Here is a 20,041-nt window from a genome sequence, read left to right as displayed (position 1 = left end):
GTCTCCTTCCTATGAGGGTGTCCTCATTTTAAGTAAAATGCAGATGGCCTCTTTTTTGATCAAATTTTAATGATCCGAGCCGCTCAATGTGTTTAGAACGTGATTTTAAGGGTACTCACTAGAAATTAGCAAAAAAAAAATGAATGGGAAGGACTTGATTTGAGCAGTTTTTATTTGAACCGTTTAATAAAATACAAACAAAAACTGCACAGATCAAGCCCTTTCTGGGGTTTTTTTTTTTGCTGATTTTTGGCAGATACCTTTAAAATCACGTTATAAACATATTGAACGGCTCGGATCATCACAAATTGGTCGGAAAAGGGACGTCCTTAACTTAATAAGTTAAGGACACCCTTATTGGAAGTTTTGTGTCTCATCTACTGGTCGTGTGGTGTGTTCAAATCGTATTATTTTCAACTTTGTAGTACTCCCTCCGTCCCTTATTTATAGTCCGGTATTTCATTTTGGGCTGTCCCTTAATAAGTGTCCATTTTGTAAAGTTAGTGGGTAAAAGTTGGTGAATTGTCTATTTTGTCCCTAAAAGTAGATTCCATTTTAAAAAGTAAGTGAGTAAAAGTGTAATGATGATGGGTAAGTAGGGAAAGTGGAGAAAAAAGTTGATGTGAAAGGTATAATGATGATGTCTTTTTAATAAGTTGGAATTACGAAGCAGGACACTTAAAAAGGGACGGAGGGAGTACCATTTTTGGTTCTTGTCAAAGCATTTGTTGACATAGTTAACACGTGTAGTTAAAAAAACAAAGAAGAATAAAACGGCTATCCGTGCCATTATCTTTTCTTTTTTTTTTTTAAAGAAAAAAATTTCATTAATTTCTGAAAATATTAAAAAAATTAATAGGAACAAGAAATGATAGCATCAAATTCCTAACCCGAGACCCAAGCAATCTATAACGCGCCATTCTCAATTGTAACAGGAGTACTCTAACTTGTTACATGTATTATTGCCATTTAATTTTCTAATTGTCGCATTGTGTCATTCCATATTCATGTAAGATTTAAATCATGTTAACGTGCTGTGTTCAAAATTTCAGCCCCTGATATTATCCTCCCACCGAGGACAAATCCGAGCCGTCCATTATCAAGATGGACGGATGTGTAGTGCGAAAGGTGCACTACAGCACCCCCAGGTCCCACCGGGCTTGCTGTGCTGATAGTTGAAGATAACTTAGCAAAAAGCAATAGTAAACCGAAACATACCTTGTGGGATAAAATATGCCAACTTTTCATTTTTCTTCACAAATCCTAGAACCAAATACACTCGATGATTCATGATTCTTGGAGTGAGGTCCCAAGAAAGTAATTTCTCGTGAATCCTCTAGTTTTGGCGTATATGACCTGTGTGCCATCGATTGGACCGAAAAAGAGATTAGTCGAAGTGCAAATAAATTAGTCCAAACAATCCTAACCGTCAAAAAAAATATACTACACTCGATGATATTGTAGGGATCTAGAAAAATTCTGTTGATGATTTGGATGGTACTTTTTCCAAGAATAAGGCCATTTTAGGATCAAAAGCTTGGCAAGGACTGAAATCCAGAGATTTTCCTGTTGCGGAAAATCTCGTCGTGGTACGCAAGTCACGCACGTTAGCTTGTAAGGTTTTGGGGGTGAAAGATTTGGGAAAATAGGGTTGATCACTTTTTGTCCCCCTCTCATTTAAAAAGGGTGGGCTACAAGTCTAGAGGCTAGAAATAGGATTTCTCCTTCCAAATTTTAATCACTTTTTCAAAGATTTGTATTAACGCGTTGGGAATTGACAATTCCTTTTAATCCAAATGCACTCCTTTTTTTTTTTTTTTCTTTTTTCGTAATGTGGTGAAATTACGTGGTTACCCTTTTTATGTGTGCAGAGAAAAATATATGAAGGGTAGTTTTGTAATTTTACGTAAATGAAGACAAAAAAATGGAGTGCACTTGGACAAAAGAGAAGTATGAAAATCAATTTCCTAGCGCTTGTAGATTTTTGAAAAAAAAAACACCCAAAAATGCTTGAGATATTGAGGGAGTACGGTCCATAGAAAAACAAAATAAGTGTGTGTTGCGTGACGGTGCTCCAAGGCCTTCTTCATCAGTCATTAATGTTAGACTCCCTCAACAATGTGTGGTTGGAAAAGAATACGGAGTAACATGTGACAATGTTTCAAGAGCATTGCACTCCTTCAAGAGCATTGCACTCCACTTTTGATTTCAAGTTACCCAAATTGTGAGGGCTATGGAGTACTTATTGACCACAAGGTTAACGTAATGGAAGAGATTTTGCTTACTAAAGTGTAAATTGAATAGCATAGCACAACACAACACAAGAAATCAATTTTGTGTTGATTTCTTGTGTTTCTATTTACGAGGCTCTATTAGGGAAGAACATAGCACAACACGGGCACAAAAATAGACGCTACACAAGCTCAACATGGTGCTGACATGGATTGTTGCGAGCTAGTCCCTAGAGTAATGGCACGACACGACATAAAAAGACGCAATTTCTACAGAGGTCAAACTAGTCATGACACAAAACACATTAGGCTTGAAAATAAATAATTTAAGTAGACATGACATGACATGGCATGGCATGACATGACCTCTATATGACCCCTCTTTCTAAGCATAGCATTTAGGTACGAGCTCTATTGTTGTAAGATGCCTAGTTCCCAATCTTCTACCGGATTTTAGAAAAAAAAAGGTTAAATTACACGGACACCCCCTAAACTATCGGCTTGTATCACTTACAAGGTGTCTTTGCCCGTGAATGAATGAATTGTGAGCTTTCACAAGCAAAGCAAGGCCCTTGAGATAAAGAGAGATAGCAATGGAAAATGGCTGTCACAAATTCTAGTAAATCCATATATACAGGTGATCTATGCATACACAAAATCAACTTAGTTTGGGGGAAATGTGGTCCAAATGTGATCTTGAAGGTGAAAAATGGAAAGGAGTGCTTGGAGTTTTCTGCATGCAATGGATGCTCTTTGCCAAAAGCCTGCCTGTTAATTGCAGGAACAAAGACAAAACCCTATCTAGTGCTCAAATTTTAGGTCCCTTTTGTCAGTTACCCTACTATCCTCCTCACACATCCATACAGAGTGAGACACGTGTGCCTAGTGGGCCCTCTGGGAGGACTACCTCCACACCATTTAGGGCACAAACAGGATTTTCCCCATAAATGGAAGTTTGAATAACTAGTTAATAAGGACCCCTCTCCTACAATATTGGGTGCCTTGTCATCATGCATGGTGTGTTGGTGGCGGGGGTGAGATGAAGGAGGGTGCCCTAATGGACAAAAAGCCTAATTTCTAGGGATATACTATAGGACCATAGGGTGTGGGGTGAAGGATTTTGCATGTGCTTTTTGACCCCACCCAAATGGAGGGATTTCATTTTTGCTAGTTTGTTTGTTTGTTATGGCTTGGCTGACTAACCTTTTGGACTTTTGGTGGGAAAATATTTCCTTGTTTTTCCCATTTTTTACTTTTGTGACAACCCAAATATCCACAAGAATCGGAATGAGATGATGACTTTGGTTTGCTAGTTTGAGAGATGGTACTCGTGGGGCGCCGCTGCATGAAATTAGCGACCGGACAAATTTCATATTGGCGGAGTAAGTAATTTTTCGTCGTTGAGAAAAAAACGAAAAGTAAGCCTTTTATTGAATATCGTTCTTCCACACGACGAAATAACCCCCTCCATATTCCTGTTCGATTCAATTTTTAACCTTTCAACTAAGAGGATAAATCGAATTCAAGCTCATGCCATTGTTGTCAAAAAGTCATGACACCAAACATGGGCTAGCTCAATAGATATGGTTTAGGTGTGGAGGGAAAGTGATACATTTGGGAAAAAAAGTCGGTTGATTAATAAAAAAACAACAGTTCTACGATCACCACACCTATTTCAACGCTCCATGTGAGATTCACTTCATGTCCCATAATAATACAAAAAAAATACCTGTTTTAAAATATTTTTTTATGGGAGTTGGTAAAAAATTAGCGCAATCGCATATCGGTTGGTATGTTTTCCAGCGGAAAAGTGCGGCAGTATTGGTGCGGTGATCCTAGACTTTGTGAATTTAAAAAATTGAATAAGGATGTAATCACAATCAGGGAGAAGGAAATCAACGAAGTTTACGAGATTCCTTGACCCCACTAATGTAATTAGGATGTGTTTGGAATGTTTTATTAAAGAACCCGACGGTTAATACAGTTGGTAAGTCAAATTTGGATTTTGCCTTTTGATTTATCCGGAAACTATTTTTATTTTATTATTTTTAAAAACAGAGCAACCGACCAAAAGTTTGTGGTAAGAATATTACGCGGATAATCTCTATTTGGGGACGAGATCACCTGTGTCGAAAACTAGCCCGACTATGGGTTCCCCGAAAAATGTGAACACTTGGGTTGTGTGGGACCCACCTCGGGAGTTCCACACAAATGATCTGAACCGTTCAATTTGTTTAGGCTAGTTATTTTCATACTCCTCTTTTTAATGACCATTGACCACACTCTCTTATTTGTTTTCTTGTGATGTGAAATTCTCATGTTATGCTTCTAAGGGTGAGAGTGTACAAATGAGAGGTTTATTTTGTAAATTCAAATTACAAGAGGACAAAAAAAGGAGAGTGTGAAAAATCAAATACTACATTTTGTTTAAAAGATTTTTCTAAAAAAATTAGTTCAATTGAATAACGGTTAAAACTTGACCGATTAAGTTACTTTTTGATCCATACAAATTCATATCAAAAAATTGAATTAATATAAGAAGAAGCCCTTACCAATTTTTGATTGAGATGATTTTTTATAAGGATCCTTTGAATTTTTTTTTAACAAATTGAAGTACACCAAAATGTATACAACTGGTTGTGTGGGACCCATCTCGGAGTCCCATCTCCCATAGGGGGTCCCACTACGTACATCTCTTTTGTTAAGTTTTTAACTAGTTGTGGAAGAGCATACCGAGTAGCCTTGTTTGAATAACTTTTTTTTTTTTATTTGTTGGATCAGTCTTTTTATTTGTTTTAGGCTCTTAATCTAAATGGAATTAAAACACACACTCTCACTCACGTATTTAATGTCATACGAATATATATCTCTCAAATTATAGTAATATCTTCAACTTCAAATGTTTATAATGCCCTTAAAAGTCTTTTTGATTATGAAAGCCTTCGTTTGCAAAAAGTAAAATACGTACATAACTCATAAAGAATGACAAACAATTCATATTCATAACAAGACTCTATAATCATCATTGTCTCCAATCCAGTATCCATCGATACTCGTTCACCGTCAACGTTACTATTCTAATTCATAACAAGACTCTATAATCATCATTGTCACCAATCCAATATCTACCGATACTCGTTCACCATCAACGTTGCTCGATGTGTAATCAAGTGTACCTTGCTTGCAGATCTGTTTAGAAATTGGCAAAAGTTAGTGGTTGAACCGAAATTGTAAAAGCCCAAAACATAGGGATAAATTAATATAAAAATTAACCTAGAACAAATGTGAAATACAAAGAAAAGTACAAGGGTTTTAGGTGTTATTTAGCCTCCCCACAAGCAGCACACAAATTTGGATGACGATAAGCTGATCACTCCCTCCATTTTGTATATGACTAGCTGGGGGTTCGAAATTCACCATTTTTCAACAAAGCAGATAGTTCTATACAAGGTGCTCCCATGGGTTGGAGACTTTTTTTTTTTTGAACAGCCCATGGGTTAGAGACTTACTGACTGCTGCAAGCAACAAAGTCAGATACTATACGAGCCAACGGTTAGACATGTTCCATTTGCTAAGAGCATCTGAAATGGATTTAGTAACTAGTGTGTTAATTGTGTGTGTTAAGACTTAACAAACAAAAGTGTATTTTTTGTACCACAATGCTTATGTGTTAGAGTGTGTTAAATATAGTACTAGTGTGCCAGCATATGTCAAGTTTGGCAAAGAAGCTAACAAACAATAAGTGGGCCCCATCTCTATCATAAATTCATACTCAGCCATAAAACATAAATTTCCACTATTTTTTTTTTGTTAAAACTTACCGTTGCTTGTATTACTGTTGCTTTTTTGATCTGTTTTTCTATATATGCGTTGAACACCAAAGGGCTAAAATCCATCCCTTCCATCAACGGATCCCACTCACCTGAATAATTTCGACCACTTTGATTCCCAGCCATATGAACTAAACTCATCTTGTAACTTTGTTCCATGCCACCATTTTCCTTCTGAATCATCTCAAATCCCTTCTCATCAATCTCCCGGTAGTGATTTACAAGTGGCAATGTTTAATCTCCACTACCTTTTGTTTAGCCGTTGCTTTTGACATTATTTTAAAGAGTTAATATCAAAAAATAACACATTCCTAACTAACCCATTGAGGTACTCATATGTATACTAACACACTCCTAAGTTAACAATGTCTAACTCACACTTGTGAAATCCATTTTTTATCCTAACACATATCTTAACAAACATTTTGACACACAAATATAACACACCCATTGCGGATGCTCAAAGTCAGATAAATCCCATTGTTATCGCCCTGGCTTTGATGATCAACGCCGGGCCCAAGGTGCTCCTGATGGGTTGGAGGCTTACTGATGCAATCGACAACTTTTGTTTTCCCGTCACCGGTTGTCAAAATAAAGGTACTATATTGATGGGATTGGAGAAAATAGTACTCCATAAGATCCTATTTGTGTAGCACTTAAATGCAATTATGTTGTACTGAGACATTGGTGAATCTAATCATCACCTGCACTCATAACTAGTTGGGGATGTTTTCTTGATACACTAGGAAAATGAATGCATTAGCATCAGAGATGTACTGAAATTTCAAACTAAAACCAGGCAGACACCAAAAATGATGCGTTAGAATCTCTTTACAGGAAAGCATGAACTAGCTTTCTGGCATGGATCAAGGGGAAGAGAGCTTTTTTGTTCAGTTTACTGCAAAAGTTTCAAAAAGAAGCGTGAACATTTTCTGGTCTATAGATGCAGATTCAACTCATTAGTAAGTACCATGCAGTGGTCAAAAATGACGGCAATGCATGCCTATTTATCTAAGGTACATTAATTAACCATAAGCAAGAGAATCCAAACCTAATTTTGTATCGGGATCTACTTAGACAAGTTTGAATAAGATGGTCAGACAGTCAAATAAAGCCCCTTATTAACAGTGGGGCACCCAGTTAGGTTCTGTGTAATAGGAAGGTATGCCTGTTTCAAACAATTTTTTTTGTCGGCGGGCCGACATGGATCATATAATTAAATGTTGTACATTGTTTTTCTGAGATTTTGAGTGATGCCGGTGATACCCATTAACTTGTGATTGATTACTACACTATTACTCGGATATTTGTCACGTCTCTAGACGCATTGTATTGAGGTTAATTATGTCACTTGCTTTAAATGGTACGGGCTCACTATTTTCCTGTAGAGACCATTAAAAGAGCCTATGTAATTACATATTTTGATAAGTAAAGATGAAATTAGGGTTAAAACGTGATTAGGTCCCCACTCCAAACCATAGCATTCTTCTCATATGCATTCCATGTTGTACAGGACTAAAGGTCAAGACAGAGAAAGGTTTTAGAAGTGGAAGACGAATAGCCATGTAATGTACTTGTCCGATTGATTCTTGAATAGTTTGACATGAGATTTCGGGTTTAAGATTTGTGTTAGAGAATCCATCAACGGAACTCCCAGCTACCAAAAAAGACGCTGTGGTACTAGATTAGTTCCCTAAAGAAGATGGCAAATCCCCGGTTCAAGCCCCGATGAAAACTTAAAAGGGTATACTAAAGCTTAAAGAGGAGCTTTATTAGGTTTGACTTCATGAGTGACAGTGAAGCTAGTCCCTTTTATGCAGCTCAATGATTCTCATCTTCATCTTTTTGTATGGTTGGTCAAGGTCATAATACCATCCCCTCTAGGATTCCAATATCTTCAGTGCATTTGGCCCTTTGAATTAGGACCCAAATGCATCACACAAAATCATATTAAATGGCCATGCATATAGATGGAAAACATTGATGGAAGGAGTATTGTTGCAGGGCATGGGTATCAGTTTGCCTGTGTCAATCCAGTCAAATATTAGAATTGGCACAAGACACATCGATCGCCCTTCTACGGTGTTGTCCCCTAGTCCCATGGCTAAATAAACAAAGTACCCCGGGTTTAGACTAGATTTGGGCCAAATTTTTCGCCAAATGGGTTACCTTACCTTTTGAATCACACGGTAAAAAATAATCCTCCACGTGTTATCCCGTCTTTTATCACATCCTCACCAAATGAAGTACATACTCATATATAACCGGTTCTCTTATGATAGGGGGGAAAATGAAGTTGCGGAAACCCTGTATTAGCTAATCCCTCTTTTTTCAATCTCACCAATCAAAGATGCGTTCAGAGCACAAAGCTCCCAATTAGAGAATGAAGGCATGATCTGAGGTAGGATTTTCTCACCCTCTCTCCATCTGGTGTTGCTTATCTGCTGTAGTACAGATAACAACCCTATCCATAAAGACGGTAATACAGTTCTCCAGTATCAATCTGCTCAAAACTGTGATTTTGGTTGCTTTATTGGCCAAATTTGGCAACATATCGCTCTCTTTCCAGAAAGGGTTTCCAAACTCACCTATAGAGCAATAAGCAGAAAATTTTGTGGTGATCCCATGGCAACTTAATTGAAAAAAAAAAAAACTCTACCCTCTTGTTTCATTATTTATATGTTTTTGCTTATTAATCACTTTTGCCTGCCTCCTTTTTAATATACTATACACCATTTTGTATCCCTGATGTTTATATTGTGATGGGCAGATTTTGGAGCACCCTTTCTCTATTGATTTTTTTTTTTCAACAGTCAAGGGTGTCCGTGCCAAGCTTACTCGCATCTCGACTAATCCATTTCCCAGTCTAGTCAAAAGGGCTTATCCACACCAAACTAGGAAATTCATAAGAAATTACTTTCTTACTGTCAGCCCCCAATAATCGAACCCCAATCAATTGTGCGGTGAGCAAACACACCAACCAATTGGACTACCCTCAGGGCTCTATGTTAAATCCAATCCAACCCAAGTAACTCAACAGATAGTCAAGGTGGGCCAATCTCAAATGACTTGTAGCAAAGCTTCACACCGAAAGGGCTTCTTCTAGTGTGACAAGAACTGGAAGGCCCCATGCCTTAGCAAATTTATGATAAACAAAAATAACTCATAGGAAAAGGGTGTTTTGATACAAACAAATATGGAGGGTGTCTGACTAGGTTTTGGGGACCACAATTGTTTCCCTCTTTATTAACCTTGTCCCTCTTTTAGAAGCTATTTTATGTTTCACCCTCATCAGTTTGTCTACCACATCGACACTTTCCATCACAAGCAGGCTTTTCAGATAAAAAGGTTAAAAAAAACAACCTCATCTATTTGATTTTCTTAGATTGGTATAAATTTCCTTCTAATACAAGGTTCCACCTTTCATACTCATGTCGTTTACAGTTTACTTTACTCATTAAACCTTAGAGGACAACCCATGTGAGTGAATTAAGTATGAACAGAGAAAGAAACCAAGCATAAAACCATTATAAACTCATTGAACACAGAGGAAAAAGTTTGACTAACCTGAAAAATAAGTTGCTTGAAAATGTACAAGCCAGCAACCAATCAAGAGAAGAAAACGCTGGCTGGTGCTCTGCCATTGTTTTTGATAACTATGTGCCAGATTGCCAATTTACACGCTCCTCGACAAATTCTAGCCCGGCCCCATTATAGATTAGGAGGGTAAATTGTAACTCGTAGAGCAGCTCATCGACTGAAATATCCTACATGTCATCACGAGAAAGGAGTTAGAACCAATTGTATTCGCAACTGGTCTTAGTTTAGAAATTTGTATTAATGAAACCACCACATTAAGTTGTAATTAAATGAAACGGCGGTCCTCGCAAACTGCCTTTACAAAAGAAGTCTTATCAACATTGGAGAGAAAGCAAACGAAGCTTAGTGAAGACAAAAAATAAATTCATGGGACAATATTTAAACATACAGGAGTACGATTTGCTCTGCATTACTGTATGCTCATGTGATACTAATTTCTTTAATACTGGTTCACTTTGGCTTCAAGTCAAAGATAGCAAAGTTTAAGAGTACCTCCTAGAATCATTAAAGTCACCATTTTTTTTTTCATCTTTAGTCTAATTCAAAAAGCCTAGAACTCATTTAACAAACACCCATAAACCATGTTCTTGAATGGAACATGCCACCAGAAATTATGTCACAGCAAGTGTTACAACCATGATTGCAGCAACTTTATTGTGGAATAATCATTTCTTAATGATGCACTCTCATGGTCAGGGCTCCTAAAAAAAAAAATCTCTTCTAGTCAAACTCATCAGTGTCTCATGTTTTCCTTTTCGAAAAGTACATACAAGTTCTTTCCCGTATAATATTAGTTAAGGAAATTGTTGTAGACTTTCACAACACTAATATGCATGCGTATTAGATGAAAGGAGATGACCAAACTAGTTAGTTATTCATGCTGTTATTTGCAATCCAGATTATACACCCAACAAAATTTTTCCACTTATAGTTGTCTACATCCATGTGTGTGTTGGACTGTCATGCATATCCTAGAAGCACGGACACGAGTATTGGCCTCACGTATCCGTGCACGTGTTGGTCACGGACACGACACTCTCCGGACACTTTTTTTTTTTTATCTGCCTCCGGACCGGACGCATATTGGACATGCCTACATACTTGTCTGACGTTTTTATTATATTTCTTTTACTTAGACACATTGTGAATACTCTAGAACATGTTGGCGATAACATCTCTATAGTACAAATACAATTTATATTTGACGAGTCCTTGTCCTAATTTTCGGAAAAATGACGTGTCCGCGTGTCCGTATCCTATATCCGTTTCCGTGCTTCTTGGTGTGTTTCAATGCACAGCATATTTGTGTCCAGTGATGCCTCATAGACCACAGGAGTTCATGTTTGCTCTTGAGCATTATAAAGGAAATTAAATCCAAGTATTTACTTAAATGTGGACCATCGTACATACCAATCAGGCAAATCCATTCTAAACAAAATTAACATTTTCTTATTATATATAAATAGTCATGCCACCCATCATTTCTGCAATGCAAAGCCAAGTCGAATAGTTCTGATCAAACACTCATACAGAGTGTGCAAGAATTATGAATGTGTACTTATCAAACAATGAATCATGAATGTGTATAAGAAGTTAACAACAACAACGATTATACATAACCATTAACAAAATATGGGGTGGGATATGTACTGAATCAGGATACGCAAATATCTACTAGGATACATTATCGTATCATAGGATTTCTATAAAAAGAGGATACGGGGTAGGATACGTGTAGTTTTTGGAAGGAGACGATATGAATCGTAGGATACGAAACCCATATCATAGGTTCTTACAACTATGGCATAGATCATGGAAATGGTCAATGATCTATATATACATCAGGAAACAAAATCTAAATGAAGTCAAAGAGATGACAGGCATGTTGTAACCCATGTTACTAATAGATATCTAAATGCTTTGCTGCGTGATTATAGCAGAGGGCCATTGGCCATGGAAAAACAAAACAATGGAAACCTCCTTTAAAAATGGGAGGCCCACAGTTTGCCCTGTAGAAAGACAAGCAAACAAACATCTTTTTAACCGAAACCAAACCAAACAGAGCCTTAAGTCCCAGTCCATTGGCGTCGGCAAACAAACATCTTTTTGACATTCTACTTTAATACTTACTGAGATAATTTCATGGTAAACTGAGCAATTGAAAAAAATATCGCATTGCTAAAAGCATCTACTTCTTTAGACATGTATGGAGCCAAAGAATGAACTAGCAATATCAGTACCTCTTGGAATGTGCAATGGGCTTTCAGCCCAATATGTGAGGACAAAGCCTCACAGAACTCATAGCAAATGAAGATGCTATCCAATTTTGGGCTGTCCCCAGCCAGTGCTCTTGTCCAACTCTGCTGAACGTATACAATTTTCCCAGAATGGCCAACTATGTTATCAGAAAAGACCATTCCATTCATCAAATGTATACCATTCTTTTTGCATCTGACGGAAACCATAATTGCCTCAAAATCATGCTCCCCCTCACCGATAATCAGAGACTACAAGTAACAATGTCGCTCTGTGCGGATGGAAAACTACCAGACTTAAAGGTCATTGAAAATAGAATTGGACAGAAAAAATCTCTTTGACTTGCTTAAAAGCATTGCTAGATTAGCCAAAGCAACTAAGGCACTGGTAAACGAATATGGAGTCGGTTAAACTTAATAACCACATTTCTATAACCCGATGTGATTTTAGACCATGAAATTGTGTTGGTCTCGGACACTCGCTCGAACGAGCACCATGCTCCTTTAACCCGTGAATTGCCGTAACTATGGCAGTCCAGCTAATAACATTTTTCTTTTGTGGCATCACCGTAAAGAGTTTCAATCCATTGTATGTCTTTCTTTCTTTGGCATAAACCATGACATCCATGGAACTCCAAGAGAAAGAACCCCTTGTCAAGCATTTTATCAAACAGTTCCATTGCACCCCCCAAATCTTATAAATTTCCATGTAACAGAGTCTCTGTGACCAATACGATCACGTTCTTCTTGCCAGTGTCACTAAATGATCCTTGTTTGCAAAATCTCTACGTAATGCATGTGCAACATGTCATTTTGCCCACCAGATCACCTGTATCTGTTCTCGTGCATTTTCAGCTGACTTTTGTGCAATTCTACGGCCGAAAATGCACGGAAAGCGTACGGTGGTGGTATATACAGAGGGTTTTTCGGTACCTCGCTATTTTGAGGTTACACAAGAGAGAGCGTACATTTCTGTTGAGAAGCGTTTGGTGGTGGTATATACAGATTTGAGGGCTTTGTGTCGCTTTTTCCCCAAACAATGAATGAGTAGTGTATGTACCTCAATCCAATAATCTTTTAAAATACTTTGCGCTCCCGCTCTCCATCTTCGCGCTTCACTCGCGCTCTCAATCCTCACTCACGCAAATTTTAATAGTTTGAGATGTATTTTAAATACGTTTTCACGCTCGCACTTGTGTGCTCGCATACGAATTATGTGACTCTAAGTTTGAACCCAAGGACTCAGTTGTTGGAAAATTTTGGGTTGCATGTTTTTTATTACTCCAGTATTAAATAAAGAAGACACAATTGGGACCAAAAAGAGAGAGGAGGAAAAATAATTTGGTGACATATCCCTTTTATAATGTGGGTCAAACTTCAAATAAATCGCAGCCAGAAAATAAATGCAGTTTAGATTGCACTTTCTTATTTCTGATTTTCCAAATATTCAAGAATTATTGTACCGCCACAAAATTTCCAATGACTAGATTTTTTTTGTCATGATGTTCTAGCTGGCCATGTAATTGTGCACCTCGTGCCTGTTTGTTTTGGAGTCTCAAAATTTCTGGGCACGGTCTTCAATAAATTTTTTCTATTTCTCTCTCCACTTACTCATTATTCTCAAAAACCTCCCTCAAAACCCAAACCGAATAGGGATCACTCGTTCACTTTTTTCGTACAATTCTTTATACATGGAAGACCAAATATTAGAAATTCACACAAGACAAAATAAGTATAACCGGGAAAATTAGCTCAACGATTGTGTAAATGCACTTAGGTGCTGTGAAGCTTCACTGTAGGTTCAACTCCCATGGACAGAATGTGCCCTTAAGTCGGGTTGGGTCGCGGAAAAAGAAGAGACAAAATAAAGCAGAAAGATTCCATTGCTGCTATAGGAAGCGCAGGGAGGAAGCAAGAAGTTCCCTTCCAGTTTTGCTTAGCCTCCGGTCCTGCCCTAGTTTGCCTGTATATGGTCAAAAATCAAACTGAAAATCCCACATCTAAAGCTACTCGACCATTGCGGTTTCAAACTATAGTTGCCGCCCGTCCATTTTTTCTCGAACTATGTTTTGTTCACATAGATATTCATGTTCGATTAATCTAATTTTTAATCTGCTCGACAAATTCTACAGGATGCGCCTTTCTGATTGTCCACAAAAGGAAACGCACAGGTCTGAAGGTTAAGCAAACCAGAGGGAAACTTCCTCTGAAATGCAAACACTTGATGCTCGCAAAAGCTTTAGCTTAGATTTTTAAATCTTGGGGCATAATGGAAAGAGGTGTATGAGTTTCGTGGTGATGGAGAGGCCTAGGGCACTGCGTGATGATGGCTGTAGGCACTGAACCAATTTGCATTTAGGCAGTACTTACAGTTCTCCTGCTAACAAATCTACCATCACAATTCACAAACCTCTTCCCCGTCACTCGACCTCTTAAGATGTTTACGAACTACTGTTACAAGTAGTAGGCATAACATCATCGCAAATGAATTGAGACCACTTAAGATGTTTACAAACTACAGTTCGGAGTAGATGACGTAACATCATCTCGAATGAAGTTGAGTGCATAACCACGCAGTGATCTACTCCACTAGATGAAACACAGAGCCCAAGAAGTAACCAAAAGCACCAAGGGATACATTACAATCACTGTCCTGGACGGGTAGCATTCAGAACATATGCACCAAAAGTTTCAACGCATCCATGGACCCTTTTAATCGGTATACAGAGATTAAATACCCCGCTACCCAGTTGGAAGGAGCAAATTCTTCAACTTAAGTGACAAACAAACACATTGCAACTGCATCACCCCAGAAACCTGTTACACAATTAATAGATATCTAAGGTGAAGTACAAGTACAGTTGAAAACATGACCAGGGAATGCTCAAGTTCATTGGGATTTGGCATGATATACGTAGCAAGTCATTTTGGGCAAACAAAGGAATTTGGAGGATTAAAGAAAGCGTAGAACGTAGACGTCTACACGGTTTCTCAACGTAATACACACCGAGATACTGCTATGATTTCAAGATGTAAGATCAACTACACCATAGGTGGTCTATCTGTACCTTACAGGTGTCCTTAGCAGGAAAAAAAACCTCAAAAGATCCAATACTCAAAACTGACGCCTCGACCGATCTTCGGCCAAGCTTACTCGGATGTTCCTGCCCTTTAGGTCCTACAATAGAGATTCCAAGTCAGATAAAGTTGGAAGAATCTGAATTAAGCATACTAGTACAAGGGAACTTCTTAAAGATAATATATGCACCTATTACAGTAATATGATAATGGAATCAAACTCCTACTTACATTTGGAGAGTTTGAACCGGTAAAATAAAGAGATAGACATGAATCATACATTGTATACAAAAACAATACTTAACAATATAACAAGTTACAAAATTTATAAGCTCTCAGTTGCTGAGATTGGATAGAGCGAGTAGAATGGCAGGTCTGTGAGATTTTTGGAAAGTTTACAGTCAGTTCGATATATGAATACATACAATCAGACATTGATAACATAGGCACTGGATTACAAGGTGCACAACAACTTCAAAATTTTCATATCACATTTAAACGAAATACATCAACTGATGAAAATATTAGATAGACGCATACACAAGCAGAAGAATCTATTTCTATACTGGTTACGAAATCTTACAGTACACACATCAGTCATAGTAACAAAACGTGACAGTGTGCCCAAAAGACCCTAACAATTGAAGAGTCAAGTGCCTTGAATACAATCCTTGAACTTTGAATGCTAATGCATGGTCTCATTCATGCAAGTTGACTAGCAAAAAGGAATGACACCAATGGTACACCACCAATTGCCACTACCATCTCCAACTAACATAAGGACATAGTTAACAGTCAAATGTTACAGGAAGGTAAGAAAAAAATAAGTACATGCATGTAGTGATGTGCCACGAAACAACAAGAAGAATCTAATTGTTACATATTTACATGTGTAGCAAGACTAGGACACCATGAAAAAAAAAAAAAAGGAAAGCATAAACCAGAGGGTCATCATTTGTTCTGTAAATGTGCCTTTTCCTTTGCGATTTGGAAAGCTGTTCTTAGCAAAAGCGTTATCAATAGAGATCCTCTTAGAATGGATAATGAGACTGAATGATAAGGTGAAAGAATTCAGGAGTGGCGTGCTTAAAGGTTTCCCTTACTGCAGTTGCACCTTATGTGGTATGGAAGAAACTCAGAATCTTTCAGCACGAAACCCCAAATACTTGTCATCAAACAACAAAAGCGATTAGCTCCACTAGATATTTTACAAGTCCCTGGAGAAAGGTTAAGCATGATCTAAGTAACAAGACTCTTTCCCATGCCTAAGGTATCTCCAATTCTGTTTTGGATTTGCTCATTTTTAATTCTTTGAGGTGTTCTGTTGGCTTCTAGCTAAGTCCTTGAGTCTTGAAGCTGTTTTAGCTGTTTTGGATTTGCTCATTTTTAATTCTTTGTGGTGTTCTGTTGGCTTCTAGCTAAGTCCTTGAGTCTTGAAGCTGTTGGCAAGGTTTTTGCTGGACCTCTGTTGTAATCCTGGGGTATGCCCTTTTTGCTTTCGTTAAGAACCCATGTGTCACAAAAGATCACTAACATCCACATTTCCCAACTACCAATTTGGCTAACAAGATATTTTTATGTCGGGAAATACAGAAATTTAGCTCAGCAAATTACATAAAACCGAAATCCGTGCAATACTCAATCAACAAAGTCTTGCCCCGACTACTCAGAGTCGGCTACATATCCAGTTCCACCATTCCACTCTATCAAAGAATGCAATTCAATCAAACAACCACCTAACACTTCGTTCTTTACCATTTCAACCTTTGTTTATTTCCATCTCCTTAACCCCTAGCATTGCCTTCAATTTCTATACAGTCGCTCTCCCTAAGTGGTGCCCTATCGTCTTCCTGACCAATCCATCTTTTAATCGATTATTTTCTTTCACTTTATCTGCAACGCTCACTCTCAAAATAATTTCCAAAGGTAATCCCATTGCATGCAGAAGAGCGTCATAAAAATGGGCAAGACGATCCAAGGTGACAAGTAAAGGAGATGCAACTACAAAAGAGATAAGGTGGTTCACCACCTAACTAATTAAGAGGTAAACTAGAATATCCACTAAACGAAATGTGACTACAAATAGAGATAAGATGGTACACCACCTATATAAATAGAGGTATAATTTATTTTTCTCCACACTTCTTAGCAATCAAACATGGAAGGAAAATAATGACAGAACATAATGTAACCAAGAAAAGAATCATCGTATACTCACAGCACCATCCAATGCTTCGATTGCACTGCTGACCTCATCTGCAGAACCATAGGTGACGAACCCAAAACCCCTTGACCTGCCACTCTCTCTATCACAAATAACCCTGGCTTCAATAACCTTTCCGTGCTCACTAAACACGTTTTCAAGGGTCAAATCGTCAACACCCCATGAAAGATTGCCCACGTAAAGCCTATTTGTGTTACCAAAACTTCCCCCACTTCCCCCACCCCTGGACCCCCTAAAAGAAGATTCTTCCCTCGGAGGAGGAGGCCCATAATTCACCCTCAATTCCCTTCCAGCAAGTTCCTGCCAGACAACAACAACAAAGGAAAAGATAAACTTATTTTCAAATCTTAATCATAGAAGATATACAAACGTCCTTTGTTCCTGTTTTGCTGATTCTATACATACAACATCAAACATAGACAACAACAAAGCTTACATAGCCGTTAAGTTCCCGAGCAGCTGCCTCAGCCTCCTCAGCCGTAGACATTGTCACAAAACCAAACCCTCGGCTTCTTCCAGTTATTTTGTCATATATAACCTACCAAAGCAACTCACATCATCAATTGGAAAATGATCTGTACTTATACACATTTTTCTTTTATTTTCCACAAACAATCATAGAAAATAGAAATGGGTTTTCATACAACCAACTTATTGAGAGAAGAAGAATAAACACAAATTGGGGGCTGGTGTTGTGCAGTGGTGTGTGAAGCACCCTGCACATCCAGTCCGATTGTGCATCCGACGGCTTGGATCTCATCTTGGCAATGAACAGCTCTCGATGGTTGGTTGCCGAGATGAGATCCGAGCCGTCGGATCGTGACGTGCGCAGCACAGCACCAATACACATACAAACACAAAAATCCTATAACCAGGGCCAGATCCAGCTTAGGAAAGGTGGGGCACGTGGCTTAAATGATCTTTTGATCATTATAACGGTACCCCTTACAGAGAGTATCATTCATTTAGTCCATTCATATAGTCCTAAAGACACAATCTCATATCATGTCTTCTATGCCTCTTCTAAATTCTAAAAGAACCCTAGTATTTTTGGTCTTATATGGAAAACTTTTGTAAAAAGCGTAAAGTATATTATACAAACTTTTATGTTTCTTAGAGCACCTCCAACCCAACAGCCTCCGAATCTCAATTTGAGAGACCAAAATAGCAGTATATTATATTTAAAAATGTAAATTTAGAGCAAAATACTATCCATGTCAAACTCTAACCCAACACTGTATTTCTAACCCTAGTTTTCCACATACACAAAAAAACCCACGTGAATATCAGAAAATTCTGAACACTAATACGAAAATGATTACTACTATTTCACAATACCTCGACCATCTCAACATTTCCAGCCCGTTCGAAGACTTCGGAGAGCGTGGAACTATCAACGCTAAACGGCAAGTTCCCAACGAACACCTTGAGGTCGGGCGAGAAACTGGGTTCCTCCTCGTCGCTCAGCGCGACCTCCTCCTCGTCCTGCTCGAACTCGGACGAAACGGAGACGTTTCGCGCGACGACGAGTCGGGACGGGAAGTGGAGGAACGGAGAGGGGAGAGAGAGGAGGGACTTGGGACTCGGGAGTCTGGAGAGAGAGAGGGAGGAGAGAGAGGGGGTGGGTTTGGAGGAGGAGAGGGGGAGGGAGTTGGGGGTCAGAGAGAGGAAGTGGAGGGAGGTTGCTGAGGAAGACATTGTTGCTGCCTCCTGGTGTGGAGAGAGAGAGAGAGAGAGAGGATAAGGTTTTGGAAATGGGGAGAAGTGGGGGAGAGAGCGGTGTGGAGAGGAGGGGAAGAAAGCAATGGGGGTTTGGGATATTTATTGGGAAAAATTTCAAAAAAACACCTGAACGTTTTGATAACTCGCAAAAAAACACCTAAACTTTCACTATTAATAAAAAAACACCTAAACTTAGCATTTCGTTAACAATTAAACCCCTGCCGTCCAATTCCGTTAATTTGTAACGGATAGAGCTAACGGAAGGCGTTAACTTTTTTTTTTTTTTTTACTTTTTACATTCAAAAATTACTTTTAACTCTTTTTTTTTTATTGGTAAAAAAATATGCAATAAAGTTCTTTTTTTCTTATTATTTATCGAAAATTACTTTAACCCTATTTTTTATTTTCAAATTTTACCTTTCCCCCCTCTCTCTCTCCCCCTTTTTTTCTTATTAGAATCGACTCCACACCACTAATTAACCCCACAACCAACCGCCTAAGTTTTAGCCACAATTTCAGAAATTCAAAAGTTCTTTTAACCTCCTCTTTGAAACCTTTTCTTTTGAATTTCTGAAATTGTGACTAAGGCTTAGGCGGTTGATTGTGGGGTTAATTGGTGGTGTGGAGTCGATTCTAATAAGAAAAAAAGGGGGAGAGAGAGAGGGGGGAAAGGTAAAATTTGAAAATAAAAAATAGGGTTCAAGTAATTTTCAATAAATAATAAGAAAAAAAGAACTTTATTGCATATTTATTTACCAATAAAAAAAGAATGAGTTAAAAGTAATTTTTGAAAGTAAAAAAGAAGAAGAAGTTAATGCCTTCCGTTAGCTCCATCCGTTACAAACTAACGGAATTGGACTGCAGGGGTCTAATTGTTAACGAAATGCTAAGTTTAGGTATTTTTTTGCGAGTTGTCAGAAAATTCAGGGGTTTTTTTGAAATTTTTCCTATTTATTGTGGAAATCTATTAGGGGAGCGGATATTGGATAGGAGGTTGGAATTGCTATAAGCGGGGCCTGAAATTTGGTAAGAATTACACTTTGATCTTGATTAAGAACAAGGGAGGCCAGTTTTTATTGCTAATGTAAATGAATGAGCAGC

The 20,041-nt window shown here is 38.1% G+C and overlaps 1 protein-coding gene and 1 long non-coding RNA gene across 2 annotated transcripts; both read right to left on the bottom strand.

Annotated features, from left to right (window-relative positions):
• Positions 1-5,132: 5,132 nt before the first annotated feature.
• Positions 5,133-12,744, bottom strand: LOC131325294 (uncharacterized). The gene is made up of 3 exons (XR_009199647.1): positions 11,902-12,744; positions 9,629-9,828; positions 5,133-5,420 (listed from the first exon to the last, which is right to left on the bottom strand). It is a non-coding gene; the product is annotated as an uncharacterized LOC131325294 (long non-coding RNA).
• Positions 12,745-14,380: 1,636 nt separating this feature from the next.
• Positions 14,381-19,016, bottom strand: LOC131325292 (29 kDa ribonucleoprotein A, chloroplastic-like). Its single transcript, XM_058357484.1, has 5 exons — positions 18,557-19,016; positions 17,655-17,756; positions 17,213-17,518; positions 14,985-15,094; positions 14,381-14,733 (listed from the first exon to the last, which is right to left on the bottom strand). Exons 1-4 carry the CDS (start codon positions 18,914-18,916, stop codon positions 15,032-15,034), a joined length of 831 nt encoding a protein of 276 aa, XP_058213467.1. The 5' UTR covers positions 18,917-19,016; the 3' UTR covers positions 14,381-14,733; positions 14,985-15,031.
• Positions 19,017-20,041: the final 1,025 nt, after the last annotated feature.

Source organism: Rhododendron vialii, chromosome 5a (assembly GCF_030253575.1).
Source record: "Rhododendron vialii isolate Sample 1 chromosome 5a, ASM3025357v1".
NCBI lineage: Eukaryota > Viridiplantae > Streptophyta > Magnoliopsida > Ericales > Ericaceae > Rhododendron > Rhododendron vialii.
The sequence above is the reverse complement of the archived record's forward strand: the minus strand, read 5'-3'. Positions and strand labels throughout refer to the sequence as shown.

What these genes read in the sequence shown, in the direction of transcription:
- LOC131325292 (XM_058357484.1), bottom strand. Translation starts at nt 18,916, where the DNA reads ATGTCTTCCTCAGCAACCTCCCTCCACTTCCTCTCTCTGACCCCCAAC. An exon ending in CTCGGGAACTTAACGGCTAT is followed by an intron (nt 17,519 to 17,654) that starts GTAAGCTTTGTT and finishes GTTGTCTGGCAG; the next exon opens with GAACTTGCTGGAAGGGAATT. An exon ending in TCGAAGCATTGGATGGTGCT is followed by an intron (nt 15,095 to 17,212) that starts GTGAGTATACGA and finishes TCTCTATTGTAG; the next exon opens with GACCTAAAGGGCAGGAACAT.